This window comes from Varroa jacobsoni, unplaced genomic scaffold (genome assembly GCF_002532875.2).
Source record: "Varroa jacobsoni isolate VJ856 unplaced genomic scaffold, vjacob_1.0 contig01310, whole genome shotgun sequence".
NCBI lineage: Eukaryota > Metazoa > Arthropoda > Arachnida > Mesostigmata > Varroidae > Varroa > Varroa jacobsoni.
Genome location: NW_019214618.1, coordinates 50,560 through 64,305, shown reverse-complemented (window position 1 = coordinate 64,305; position 13,746 = coordinate 50,560). Strand labels below are relative to the sequence as shown.

General features: G+C 37.1%; 1 protein-coding gene across 4 annotated transcripts; it reads right to left on the bottom strand.

Annotated features, from left to right (window-relative positions):
* Positions 1 to 4,362: 4,362 nt before the first annotated feature.
* LOC111271955 (short-chain specific acyl-CoA dehydrogenase, mitochondrial) lies at positions 4,363 to 12,743 on the bottom strand. 4 transcript variants are annotated; one of them, XM_022853029.2, is made up of 10 exons: positions 12,499 to 12,743; positions 11,359 to 11,596; positions 10,554 to 10,669; positions 9,924 to 10,053; positions 8,056 to 8,111; positions 7,064 to 7,160; positions 6,701 to 6,895; positions 6,242 to 6,426; positions 5,957 to 6,026; positions 4,363 to 5,508 (listed from the first exon to the last, which is right to left on the bottom strand). In XM_022853029.2, coding segments are annotated over exons 2-10 (1,077 nt in total). In that variant the 5' UTR covers positions 11,585 to 11,596; positions 12,499 to 12,743; the 3' UTR covers positions 4,363 to 5,506. The 4 variants fall into 4 exon arrangements, with proteins under 4 accessions (XP_022708764.1, XP_022708762.1, XP_022708761.1 ...); XM_022853027.2 differs by having other exon boundaries at positions 5,910 to 6,026; positions 11,359 to 11,591; positions 12,499 to 12,735; XM_022853026.2 differs by having other exon boundaries at positions 5,910 to 6,026; positions 12,499 to 12,734.
* Positions 12,744 to 13,746: the final 1,003 nt, after the last annotated feature.

The window sequence follows — 13,746 nt, the reverse complement described above, 5'->3', positions numbered from 1 at the left end:
GCAGATGGGCAAGATTCCTGATGCACGAAAGAGTGCGTTAGAGGGTGGGACATTTGACCGATGGGCTGAGTTTGTCAAAAGGACTGGACAATTCTAGTTGACCCAAGTTCAAACAAAAGTAAACATAATGTCGGTATCTTGCATAATTTCGACGACGGAAGCGAGTGCTAGTCTTATGGCCATGCTCGCTCTCAACTCCAAGTTCTCGGATCTGCTTAGAAATCCTTCCGAATGCATTATTTATTTAGAAGTGATTCGAGATTATACCTCACGGATAAATTAGAAGACATTTTTATAGCAACAAAGCTAACCAGATGCGGCATATGGGTCGTATACAATATATAAATGCACATACTTAGGTAAGTTAATTCTGAACCTGATGAACATTCTCAAGGAATAACAGGAGTAAAATGGTTTTATGTGTACAAACCTTTGCTAAGAGGACGAAAATATGAAACGGTATAAAAAAAAAATAATAGTAATCTAAGATAGCGATTCCAGTTTCGACAATTATTCGCTTCGTAAACCGAGAGCGGTGAAATGATGATAGTTTCTTTGTGAAGGCATCTTGGATAAGTAACATCTAATCAGATACCCTCAGAAATGCGCACTGACTACGTTAGTTTATCCAGATCTTCAAAAGAACAAAGGACAGTTGGGAAACGTAGATTTTCACCGACTGACGTCAGATAAGCTTGTAGCACCGCTTTTTTTCTTGAACCGCCGAAAGTTAGCGGTCAGTTAGTGGAAAAAAATCAAAAGTCATTACCTAGAACGGTCTAAGAATACGGTACCTCAGGCAGCGTGATTAAAGTCAAACTCTTTTTTCTTTTTTAAAATCAAACACGCATTTCATTAGAAATTAGTAGATGTTTCATTTTTTTTTTCATGGTGACGACGATCAACTCGAGCAATTATCTCAAATTTCGCTTCGAGCTTTGTGTTAACCCAGATACGTAAAATAGGCCCAAAAAACGTGCTATGTTAACTAATAACCACAGTAATTGCCCGCTACGATTCTCAACCAATTTCCGCGCTGTCTTCTACCAGACTAAACTAACGGTTGCTCCGGTTAGGGCAATCGTTGGTCAAAGCCTTAACTGCAAAGCAATCAATTATCGAACTTGGCGCTTAATGTTTATCGTGGCTTGGAATGAGCAATTTCTCGATCGAAACCTTCATTTAGCCAACGGGTCCTAAGAATATTTACTAAATGACTGCGCGTCATCGATGGCGTTTTAAGCGAAATCGGTCAATTACATACATATCTTGTTTGCTTGCTCGGCACGCCTGATCAATATGGGTATTTCAACGCTTCGCGCGCCACATCGATCAGCCTCGTGTCCGACGAATATTTGGGTTCGATTCAGATAATTAGTAACTGTGCAATTATTGCATTACAATCACTTACAATTCTGGATAATAGCTCGTACCATACGCACACTATGGAGTACAAGTTCCTATTCAATCGTGAACCAGCGTGAATATCATCCGTTTTCAAAAGAACTTTAGCAGAACAAACTTGAGATTAGTTTTGTGTAGGCGCGACGGATAAGCTAAAGACGTTCGGCTACTTTATGGCGGTAACAGAATGAGCAGCTGGTGATGCTATCGTAACAGATTTCATTCGGTCGATTTAGTAGTCAAAGTGTGGCATGCCGAAGGCGAGATGATAACATGAGATCGAGATTAGATAACCCAAGGTACAAAACAAGCTTGCACCTAAAGACGTGAGGAGAGATTTCGAAGACAGGTTCTTCCAACGAGACCGCGATCGCTGATTGGTCGTACCGGCATAAAGACTGTCTCAATTAGTCTCAGCTGGTTTTTAACGGTCGAAACGACCTATCTCATTGGAGAGTTTAAATGGAAATTATTTAAATTTGCCACATTAATGTATCACTCAACTATGATTGCATAAAGGATTAGAATACGAGACGGATCTAACGTACGATTGTAGATCATACAACGCAAAGAAAACGTTATCTGTCTTAACGGATCCAACGGAAAAGCCTTCGGTCCCCGATGGAATGATGTCGATTGTATTATTTTTTTTCATAGCTGACAGTCGCTTCGATATGCGTCGTAGCTTTTGCAGGGCGGTGTCAGCTGAAGGTCTGCTGTCGCACACATAGCGAGCTGCATATAGAACGGCGCAACATACCTTACCTAATCAAAAGTGACCTGATAAAAACAGGAACTTGCTACGTGGGCCTTTGCAGTGGAGCAAAAGTTCATCAGAAGTTCAATTGTCATTGTAATCCGCTTGTTTAATAGGTCAAAGGCTCTCTTATCGCTAAGTTCGTGGCGAACATAGCGGCCCGATGTGTTGAAAGCCATAGATAACGAGCGTTTTGGTTGAAAAAAAGATCGGCTTTAATTCAATCGCAATACTATGTTTTTACATAATATCTGTTGTTGTACCCAATTCATACCTCAACGTTTAGAGAATTTTTATTTCAACACGAATAAGATGCAGTTCTATCACCAGTTGCTTAGATTGCTTTGTGCAGTGGGTACAGCGTCGTTGAATTCAGCGCAATTAGCATTGTTTTGCCCAATTGGCAAAAGCGTCTCGGCAGCGTAACGGCCGCCACAGCGATAGCATTTACGTTGACCGTCTGCAAGTGGACCACGATAAAATAAATGGCAGTATATCTAACACTACATTTAACGCATTTTCTATTACTACCTATATTGGCAACATAGGTAATGGTCTACGTTGACGGAGTCATTCTTCAGGGCTTTATCGATGCAGTGGTTGTTTTGCCGACTACTTTAATGAGCATTTTCTTTCTAATTTGTCAGATTGGAGCGAAGTGAGGCGTGATGAATTCGATTTAATGGTATCGGTATTACAGAGGTGTTCATTAGCATCCAGTATTGCGTACATGTATATCCATACATACGAGGCACGTGCATGCATACACGATGGCACGTTGTGAGGTGTGAACAGTTTACTCGACTTCATGCGAATGAATACACGAACCTTCTTTGTAACTAGTTTACATATATGATTGTCTTGTTTCCACGATTACTGCTTCAATGTTGTACTACAAAACAATTCGATCATCAGCTTCGGTCTTGATGTACCTAACCGGCTACAACTTCCTGGCTAAGAGAAGTGGATCATAATGGCTTTTGTGCAGAGTATATACGAGAGTCATTATGGAGTGACTCTCGTGTATAATCCCTCCACAATTATTAATAAGGAGAACTTATTACTACCAGCCATGTTCATTTCATGGACCTGAAAGTACGAGTGGACCCTTCTCCGCATGCACTAGTCATGACTTAATTGAGGTAGCATTTCTTTTATAATCGCATGTTTTTAAAACGTGACCGTTTTTTTATTTATTACTTGTCTCTTTCCTCCCCTTAAGGGTTACCCTTGAGCTTAGCCATGCGTTGCATTCACCACAGGGTTTGCTGAACCGTCAAACCGGTCCATAAAATTACAAAATAACAACAGCACTAAACTATCGTTGTTAAGGGCTGCCGATAAGAACACTCGCAGATACAAACATAGAAAAATCTCTCAAATTTGGCGTAAAACCTTTTTACGAAAATGAGCAATAACAAAGTTAAAAATTCGGTAGTCCTGCAGTCATTGAGGTAGCGTTCTAAGGAGCACGCAATATAGGAATGAAAGCTTCCAGAAGCATTGTTCTTGGATGTTATTATAACTAAAGTAAATCCATTGAAGAGAAAAATGATTATCTTCTTTACGTGTGACGGTAATATGATTACAGATTGCCTTATCTAGGGGGAGACCAGGTTACGTACCGTAAATTTCTGTCTTGAGATAGAGCACGATAATACTTGCTGTGAGATAAGATTTTTCATACGAAAATAATTACAACTGTTTTAGTTGCACAGAGTTCATAATTAATGTGTACTATATATAGTGCTTTACAAAAGGTCAGCGTAAATAGGATATCTTTGCAATTTATAGAAAATTAACATAATTATTGGGTAACTAACAATTCAAGAGATTGATATCCTAAATTGTGAAAGGAAAAAGCTGTAAAGCTTTTTCTTTTCACAGTTTCAATTTCTTCACATAAAAAGCTAACTTTAAGATTTTACACGATAGACCTTTCGAACTCTACAACTTTAACCATCAAAAAAAATTTGAACCTAATTGTACATCATAGTTACAATGATGTACTTAAATTTCAAGTTTTTTTTTTTCGATTGTTCATATCTTTAAGTGCAACTTGGCCCGTGGACAACAGTTCTAGGTGAAGGTAGCGGTGAAGTGCAAAAGAGTTGTAGATAGACAATTACACTTGAATTCGACGTACCACACTCTTCATACATTTCTCCTCATTTTTTACGTACCACGTTTATAACACCATGTTTTAACAATGCACATTTATTTATTACTAATACTGTATAATTCAAATAAAGATGTATGTACTTATACGGGTAAAATGGTGTTATATTTGCGAAGAGCGAAAAGTAAAAAAAGCTACTGAGGATATGGCACAACTAAACACGCGCTTAAAACGAGCGAATTACACGTCAAGTAAATACCACCATCCTCAATCTGTCCCATTTACGAGCAATTCCAATTTAACCTGATAACTTTTCTCAACAAAGACTTCCGTATTTCTATACTTAAGACACTACTGACTTCTGATTAACAGTTGTTGTCGTTTATACTCTACGAAAAAAAGAATGTCATTTTTATCATTGAGAAAGCTTGTCTGAGTGAATTGCGCAGCCGAAAATGGGCCGCTTTAAATATAATTCTGTCTAATGTAGCTTGATTCATTGCTGCAATAGAATATAGATTTTTAATAAAATGTACTGTAAGATAGGACACTGTTCAATTCCTATTTCGTCGATAAAAAATGATTCCATAACGGTTACGATGGGCTGCTTAATCACTAGATCAGATTGGCAAAAATCCTAGTGTACCATATACTCCTTATAAAGACAAGTCTCCCGCAAACGTATCAAAAGTATAAACTGAAACCTCTGCAAAACAATTGGAACGCTGTTGATGGACACGACTGACTTTAAAACAGGAATAAAAGTCTGGGAGATGAAATGCATATTTTTAAGGAGTACCTGCTGTACACCTTTATACAATTATGCAAGGGCATTGAGCTTTGAATTTGAAACTTGAAATACAAATGAGTTGTTTGGTCAATTACGCACTAATTTAATGCACAAAAATAACCATCATCTTCAGTTGAACAAGCATATCCTCCATAAATATTTAATCAGCAAATGGTTTCAGCATCGCTCAGTGAATGCTGTGCTTGACAAAGGCCTCAGAACTTTGGCTTCCATATAGCCCACACTATATGAAATCCGTGACTCCAACTGCAAAAATATTAACCAGTAATTCTGGAAAAAAGAGCCTGGTTAGGTTTCGCATTAATTTGCGTGCTCTTTAAGAAGATGGCTAGCTATAACAATCCGTTGGATTTCTGACGTTCCTTCGTAGATTTCAGTGATTCTGGCATCACGGAAGTAACGTTCGGCAGCCATATCCTAAAATGTATATGAGAAGTCGATGTCAGAGGCAACTTCAACGCTACATATTTTACGTGATCGTGCATATATATACATATATATGTATGTGTATACTAATAGAGACTTGAGTCCGGCAGGACCTTTCCGCCAACCGAAGGTAGTTTTGCAACAGTATCTGTTATCTGATATGACCCCGTAAAAAATACATTTAGTGAGCTGAATAATATAATTTGTAATAACTAAACAGGACTAAACATGCGAATGATGCTAAGCCATTAAAGAAAAGTGCCATAGCTCAGTATTATCGTGGTCGCTTACGATTTTTGATATAATCTGTTCTCATTCCGACAATGGTATATCACTTAGGTATACTTTCCACCCAAGATTTTGAAACAAAACAAATATCGCAGACAATCTACCTTGACGTATCCCATCCCACCGAGAATTTGAACAGCTTGGTACGCACAAAAGTTCGCGGTCTCAGATGCACTAAGTTTGGCCATGGAGGCCGCTTTTCCAAATGGAAGGCCTTGGTCCTAAAAATACATACAAAAATCAACCGTGCTATACTACTGCATATATATACTACTGCGGTATAGACAACAACTAACTAACAGAGGGTCTCTAATGGAGTGTGCAGTTCTCAACAGTTGAATTGATCATTACGGATACGTTTCCGGAAAAAAAAATATAATAAAAAAGCGATGCGTTTTTGTAAACGATGATATATAAGCTCTGTCAAGCTACTTACCATTAGCCACGCAGCATGCCATGTCAACAATCTAGCAGCGTTCATTTTAGTTTCCATATCAGCTAACTTGAATTGGATGGCCTGCAGTTGGGATATCTTTTGGCCGAAGCATATTCGCTCTTGCGAGTATTGTATCGCTAAGTCCAGAGCAGCTTGACCGATACCGAGTGCCTGGCTAGCAATACCTGAATAGAAGGTTTTTTAAAAATCATCGACTGTACGCTATACTCAACAACTTAAACTACGAGTTAATCATCGAAGTATTAAGGCATCAAAATAAACCGTGACTCATTCATTGAAAAGGAAAACACTTCGTAGATACTACTAACATGACCCACCGCTATTCTGCTTTACCTATATTTTAAATAATAAGTAGAAGAAATATTTTTAAACTCTATTTTAGTTAAAAGGTTTAGTTTAGGCGCGCCCCTTAATCATAGCTGTTGAGCAAATGCCTACCGATTCTCCCGCCGTCAAGAGCGCTCATCGCTATCTTAAATCCTTCATGGTCCTTCCCCAGTTGATATTCAACCGGAATTTCGACGTCCTCGAAAACCAGCTGGCCAGTCGATGAAGCTCGAACGCCCAACTTGTTTTCAAATTTAGGCCTAGCAAGCCCGTCAATGGGCATAGGAACAAGGTAGCAACCAATGCCTGTAAAAACGATCGCCCATAGAACCCAAACAGTAGCCTAAATAGGAAAGACAACTATAACTAATTGGCACTAACACCATCAAATAAAAAAATATTCCAAGCTGGTAACTTACCTGACAGCAATCGAAAAACGATTACTCGTTCAACCATTTAATAAACAAAGCCAACCTTTATGTCGTTTTGTACGGTCCGTTGTAGCGAACACACACACGGCCTCGCCTTCCTTCGCGTTCGTGACCCATGCTTTCGTCCCATTCAGAATTATCTATTAAGTCAAGATAATGAAGATGGGTTAAATATTTATGCAGTACTTGCAAGTACGGGTACTTGAGCGATCGCCACCGGATGGCAGAATAGGGTTTATTATTTTAATGCTTTATTAGTATTACATTAAACCTATGATCACGTTTCATATAAGTTTGAACATAAAATTGTTAATTACAGACCTAGCGTATATTTATTCGCAATCAACAGAACAGTCGCAAGCATGCAAAAAGGAATTTGACCTCATCTGCAGCAGGAGTGTTTGAAGTATAAAAGTCGTAATCGAATTTAACACTACTCTGTACTAAGATGGGCGTTTCAATATATTACGTTCGCGAATGCCTCAATTGCTGGTCTATGTCCGTGTTTTGCTTTTACAACTCGGAAAATCACTATCATATTTTTTATAATTGCAATCATCGCCTGAAGTGTCATGGCCAACCGCATTTTTGTAACTCGCAAGTATCCAGGTAATATCTAGATCGATCGGATGCTTGTGCCACCATTCGCTAAATCAAACTCAGTCGTGGGTAGCACTTCACCGAAGAGCTAATAAGTGGTCACCGAATTCAAACGGACAATACGTAAAGACAAAAGCAAAGTACTTCGTGCAAGAAATACCCATGATTCATTATCTTACATATTTTTGTTTATACGAAGTTACCAAGAGAGTTTGTTTTTGTGCTTTTCAAAAAAATGACCACGCTCCGAATAAGGGTTAGCTAAAAAAGAAAGTAGGGTACAACCAAAGCTACATACGCATGCATTGCCAATTAATTTTCAAGACAAGTTGTTCTCTAGCTATAATATATTTATGGCTTTTATACCCATTAGGAAAAAGAACAAATTTTCCCATTCATGCTTCCTGATTTGATGACCAATATGCATTAATGTACCTTATCTCCCTTTCGTGTTGCTGTAGTTGAAATACCAGCTGCATCACTACCATTACCTAAAATAACAAAATACGGAAGCTAAGTAGGTCGCGATCAACTATTTTTTCAATACGAAGATAATTGCTACATCTGTACTCGTGGATAAACTTTTTTGCTATACCTTAACTTTTCATTAAAATTTCCTTCATACTAGACATGCTACATGCGAGATCAATGACGCATAATTGAAGGTTTTTTCTGCACACTAGATTATATATCAGACGGACAGTTCTGCCTACAATTGAGCAGTTCACCTGAAGCTCGCTTGTTGATGCTAATAGACTCGAAGATAACATTGTTCGAACTAATGAATAGCTGGAAATGAAAAAGGATATACAAAAGTCCATTTTGTAATAAAATTGCTACATTTGAACTGACTGCCGCCAGTCCACTTCTAAATATACTCTAATAATACACGAAGTTATAATATAAACAGATGTCTATAATAAGTACACAAATGTTTTCCTTATATAATATTCCACATAAGAGGCAAGCAGTTATACATGGACATATAGATTACACAATTGAGTTAGGTTCAAAAGCTAGCTTGAACTATGCTTAAAAAAGTTCTATGCTCCTCTGACCTATGAGGACAAAGCCGCGGATCATTTACTCAGATGAAATTCAAAATAATGTTGGTCATATATCTAGCCAGACGCTTTTAGGGTCGTATATCTCGAATAATTCGAGTTGCCTCAGATCGGCTGATATCATTTGAAAGACTTGGCAGTAATATGTGCCCTGAGATTGTCGGAACGCTTTTATTCAGATTTAAGATAGCACTTTGTAGGTAAGGAAAACCTGTGTAGAAATATGCTATATTTTATTACGATAAGAGTGCAGATGCTGTCCAAGCCCATAGAAAAATTCTACCATTTATGTTCAAACTGTGTTATCGGAGGAAACAATCCAAAGATGGCTCTGTCGTTTTGGTTCTGGAACGTTCAATATGAGAAGTGCTTTTCGTGGTAGTGGACCGACTACGGAGAAATTAGTGAGGTTACGACAACATTAAGGCGGTTAAGGTCAACACGAGAGTAGCCATTACATCACCAAGAAATGAAACATCTACCACCAAACCGTTCTAAACTAATTGAAAAAGCCAACTACAAAGTGAAGTATAAGCCAAAAAAATCTACTCTATTGTGGCTCGATTTGCGAAGCTCTTCAGAAGCGCAACGAAGTCGAATATTTTCTGAAGTAATCAATTACGGGTTGAGAAAAAAGGACCCCATATGATTAAAAAAAAAAATAAATAAAAAAAAAAGGTAAAAAACCTGCTGCACCATTTGAGGCACAGCCCAGGTTGACACCAAGGAAGGTGATGCTATATGTTTCGTGGTACTCAAAAAGACTCGTGCATTATTAATAGCTACGGACTGGCAAAACGATTGATTTGGATTTGTACAATCAACAGCTGTCACAATCACAACAAGCCATAAGTTTGGATCTCTGCACATCAAAATTGTGAAATTCAGTTTCTTAACGATGTTAATTTAGTTTCAATGGAAGAATGCAAAAATCTCGTGTTAAATTTTTTTGCCCAGATACCACAAAACTTTTACCGTGATGGAACTATGATGCTACTAAAAGAATGGCAGAAAGTTACTGATCGAAATGGTACATATTTAGTTTACTTTCAAAATATTTGCTTCAATTTTTAGCTTAAAGGTCATCAACATTTCTTCGACAATCCAATATATGCATGCATATATCTTTTCTTTACATCCGCTGCTCATTACGGACTAAAGCAATAAATTATAAATTAAATTATTTCTAGTGGTATTCTGTTTGACAATAAACTTAATGTGTTATTCTGAACTTCCTACCAGGTTCGGAGAGAGCATAGCAAGCAATACGATCTCCGGCCGTGAAAGGTGTCACGAACTTCTTGATCTGTTCAGGAGAGCCAAATTTGGACACGACTCTAAGGAAGAGGTGGTTTACCGACACGCATACCTATTGAAAGAATGAAAATATACTTACATTAGGTAACACTAACTAATTTTGATTTCTCTGTCAAGGATTGCCAAATATTCGGTATGTTTTAACGCTGTGCTTCGAGCCGAGTTAACTTAAACACCAATCGACACAGGTAACACTAAATAACAAGTATTATAAAATTGGATATAATACGTTTAAGAGTCACTGAGAGCTGTAGGTTGTCACAGACATTTCTTCAGCTTTCAGATGACTTGTGGAAGTTCCATTTAGTAAAAGTTATCTAATGTAACTCCGTTGGAGACCTACGGCTTGCATTAAACCTGAAATAAACGTTTTACGGAAACGTACGAGAAGTTACGACAAAGAGTTCTGAAAACACATTGTGAACGCTCACGTTTATTTTAGGTAAGTATTAGGGGTAAAAAAAAGACGCGCCTGACCACTTTTATGAGATAAAATTAATTTAAGTATACACAACGACGAAGTTCATTAAAAAAAATTGTTTTAATTCTTACTGCTGTTCCAGCACAAGCCTTCGCTATCTCTTCTATAGCAATAGCGTACGAAAGGGTATCAAGCCCCGAACCACCCATTTCTTGGGGAACGAAGATACTCATTAGCCCAAGTTCTCCTGCAAAATTTGATGTAGTGAGTAAGAACTGTATTCAGCTACTGTATAATGGATCGATTTACATTAATTGCGCATCTTCCCATACATAAATGTAAACGTAGTCAAACTCACGATAACGGAATAATACAGTAAAAATAATATATCCACTGGCTCTAAGCTTAAGGGCTTAACAAAAAAACCAATATAATAATCAATCAATAATAAATCAGCTCATACATCCATCTAAAGTTAATAAAAGTAACATCTATATGCATGGGGCGGATTATCATAAACCTATTAGGAATTTAACACTGTCACGGATAAGGCTAGAGTTATTCTTATAATATCGGGGACATACAAACTTATAATATTAACAGACATGCAAATTTTTTTAAAGTATATATAATAATATTACTATGAAAATTTTTCATTTGTATAAGCCACGCAACAGCTGCCACAACTGTACCACTGAAAACAAGTAACCATAATAAAAGGGGGAAAACAGGTAATTTTTGTATGTGTATTACCCAACAGAACGTATACTTGAACAAACCTAAATCATAATGCATATTTGGCATTTCCACTTCAAACGTGTAGGTTTCTAGGTAGCGAAAGGAGCAAGGGATATGTCATAAAAAATACTTATTGGATTTACCTACAAAAAACAAGAAAATATAATACGAAGACTGTTGTTACATCCTAATTCTTACCAAGTTTTTTTATGACTTCCTTTGGATAGATCTTGTGCTCGTCATTGTATGCGGCCTCGGGTTTGATTTTTTTTTCAGCAAAATCACGACAAGTCTTCTGCAGCATACGATGCTCTTCAGAAAGGCCCGAAAAGTATGTTCGTTTGTTTACAGTCAATAAAGGGGCTATTCTCAGATGAGAGAGCTTCCAAGCTCTAGCGTTAAGGGTTAGGCCATATCCAATCATCTCTAAGCTTAACTTAAGATAAATATACAAACTCGTGTGATTATATTAGATATAATAGGCACATATACCATAGGTAGATATAGGTCACTCGTGAATCAATTAAATCTGCATGAACTACAATGAAAAGTTGGAAATGTCATACTCATCTTCGCTAAATATTGTAATATACAATTTGTATGAAAATTATTAATAAAAAGTTCAGTTTTTAGACAAACAGACGAACTTCGAAAAATATATTGTATCCTAAAATATGAAAACCTGTAGTTCATATAGCGAATTTCGTTCGGTAGCTTTCATCGTTAACAATTATTTAAGCCATTAAGTAATTAGGTTAGATTCCACAACCATAATAAGTTCCTGTATAGATACTTTTCTTAGGTAAAATCGTATAAATTAATTGGGTTGTAATAGTTGTTATATATTATACAATTTCTACCCCGCATACGGTGAACCATAAGCTATAGCCCTCGTGATTCTCGATCAGTACTTTAAACAAATTGTGGTGCTCTAGCAACCAGGTGACCAGGTGAACAGTGCTTAATACTAGGATTTTATGGCAAACTGCTGATTGAACAAAATAGAAAAGAGAGGTGCATACCTTTAAAAAAACTTTAACCTATCTTTCAATATTAACAAAAAAAAGGCATCGCTTTTATCAAACACGGAATCTCCTATAAGAGATTTCACACCACCGTCCAATTATGTTATTATATAACTGCTAGTTAGGTAGTTATAACTGCTATATCATTAAAACTGACATTGTCACAGTATCGTCTTACGAAGTCTTTTAATACTTTGCACTATCATTAATTCTCATTTGTTACTATTTATTGTGGTAATATGCAGTTATTTATTTCCAGTGAGCACAAATATTATTACTTAAGACATTCTGACTGTGTTTTTTGACTACCTACCTTCGGCAACAGGTTATTAACACCTACGATATCACCTTGTTATTACTTAAGTACTGTAAACATGTTCTTCACTGAGGGCGATTTGACGTTCGACGGACTAACATTGATTTACACACACCACAGCCGCAGCAAACATAATTATCAGTGGAAAAGAGACTATGCAACGAGAAACCCTATAAAAGGAAGGGAGAGAGAGAGAGAGAGAGAGAGAGAGAGAGCACATTTATCTGTTTACACGTGGGTACCCTGGCATGGAAAAAGATAAGCTTTGTCACCGCAACCATTCGCTACAGATTCGTCGTTCACGCTTGTTGTCTCTAGGCGCGTGCGCAGTCAGTACGAGAGAAGAAGCAAAGATATGAAAATTGGATGGCCTCTATTAACACGAGCGTTGGTTACGTCGGTTTGATTTTAAATACTGGCTTTTATAGAAATGAAAAAAAATCACCTAAGTCCGAAAACGATAAAAAAATAAAACATTTATAAAAACTGTAAGCTGTAAATACTGAAAATAATTTACCAATACACATAAATATTCGATCTACATGATACTTACGTGCCTCAAAATTTCACTCATGATTTATTTCACAAAGTCAAACGATCGAATGACGGAATGGGAAAACTCCAAGTAGATGGAAGTAAGTGGCAAATAAAAATTACTTCATTGGGTTCGTTAATAACGAAGGAAATTTTGAAAGTAGTAGCATTAACTAAATGGTTATGGAACGAGCAGCTGATGCCGCAGCAGCTTTCTGTGCCTACAGCTCTATCCAGCACTCTAGAGCTAATATTAAATACGGTAGACTGTCCAACACGCAAGGGAACAAAGTGTTCAAAAACGTTTCACGACAAGTAGGAAACTCACTCATCTTATTAGAAAAACATCAGGGTTATTTGTGACATTTTGTAATGCGCAGAAAGATTAATGAATCTTTCCGAGGGAAAACACTTCAGCCAAGTGTCATGTAAATCAGTAGTATATCTCTCGAGCTCAAGTTCACATTGCGTTCATGGATCACTTACATTAAGCGAATATGACGATATTAATCCAAAAGGTAATCAAAAATAAGCCCGATTAAGGCATTGGAAAGGATCGTGCTACTTGTTACGGGAATGAATATTTGGATGTGTAGCTAATTAGATGCAGCTTACTGTTGCAGTTCCCACATGTAAATTATATTGAGAAATTATACGTGTGTTAGATTAAATATGTTATAACTCATTAAGTGTGCCTGTGAGTACTTTTTA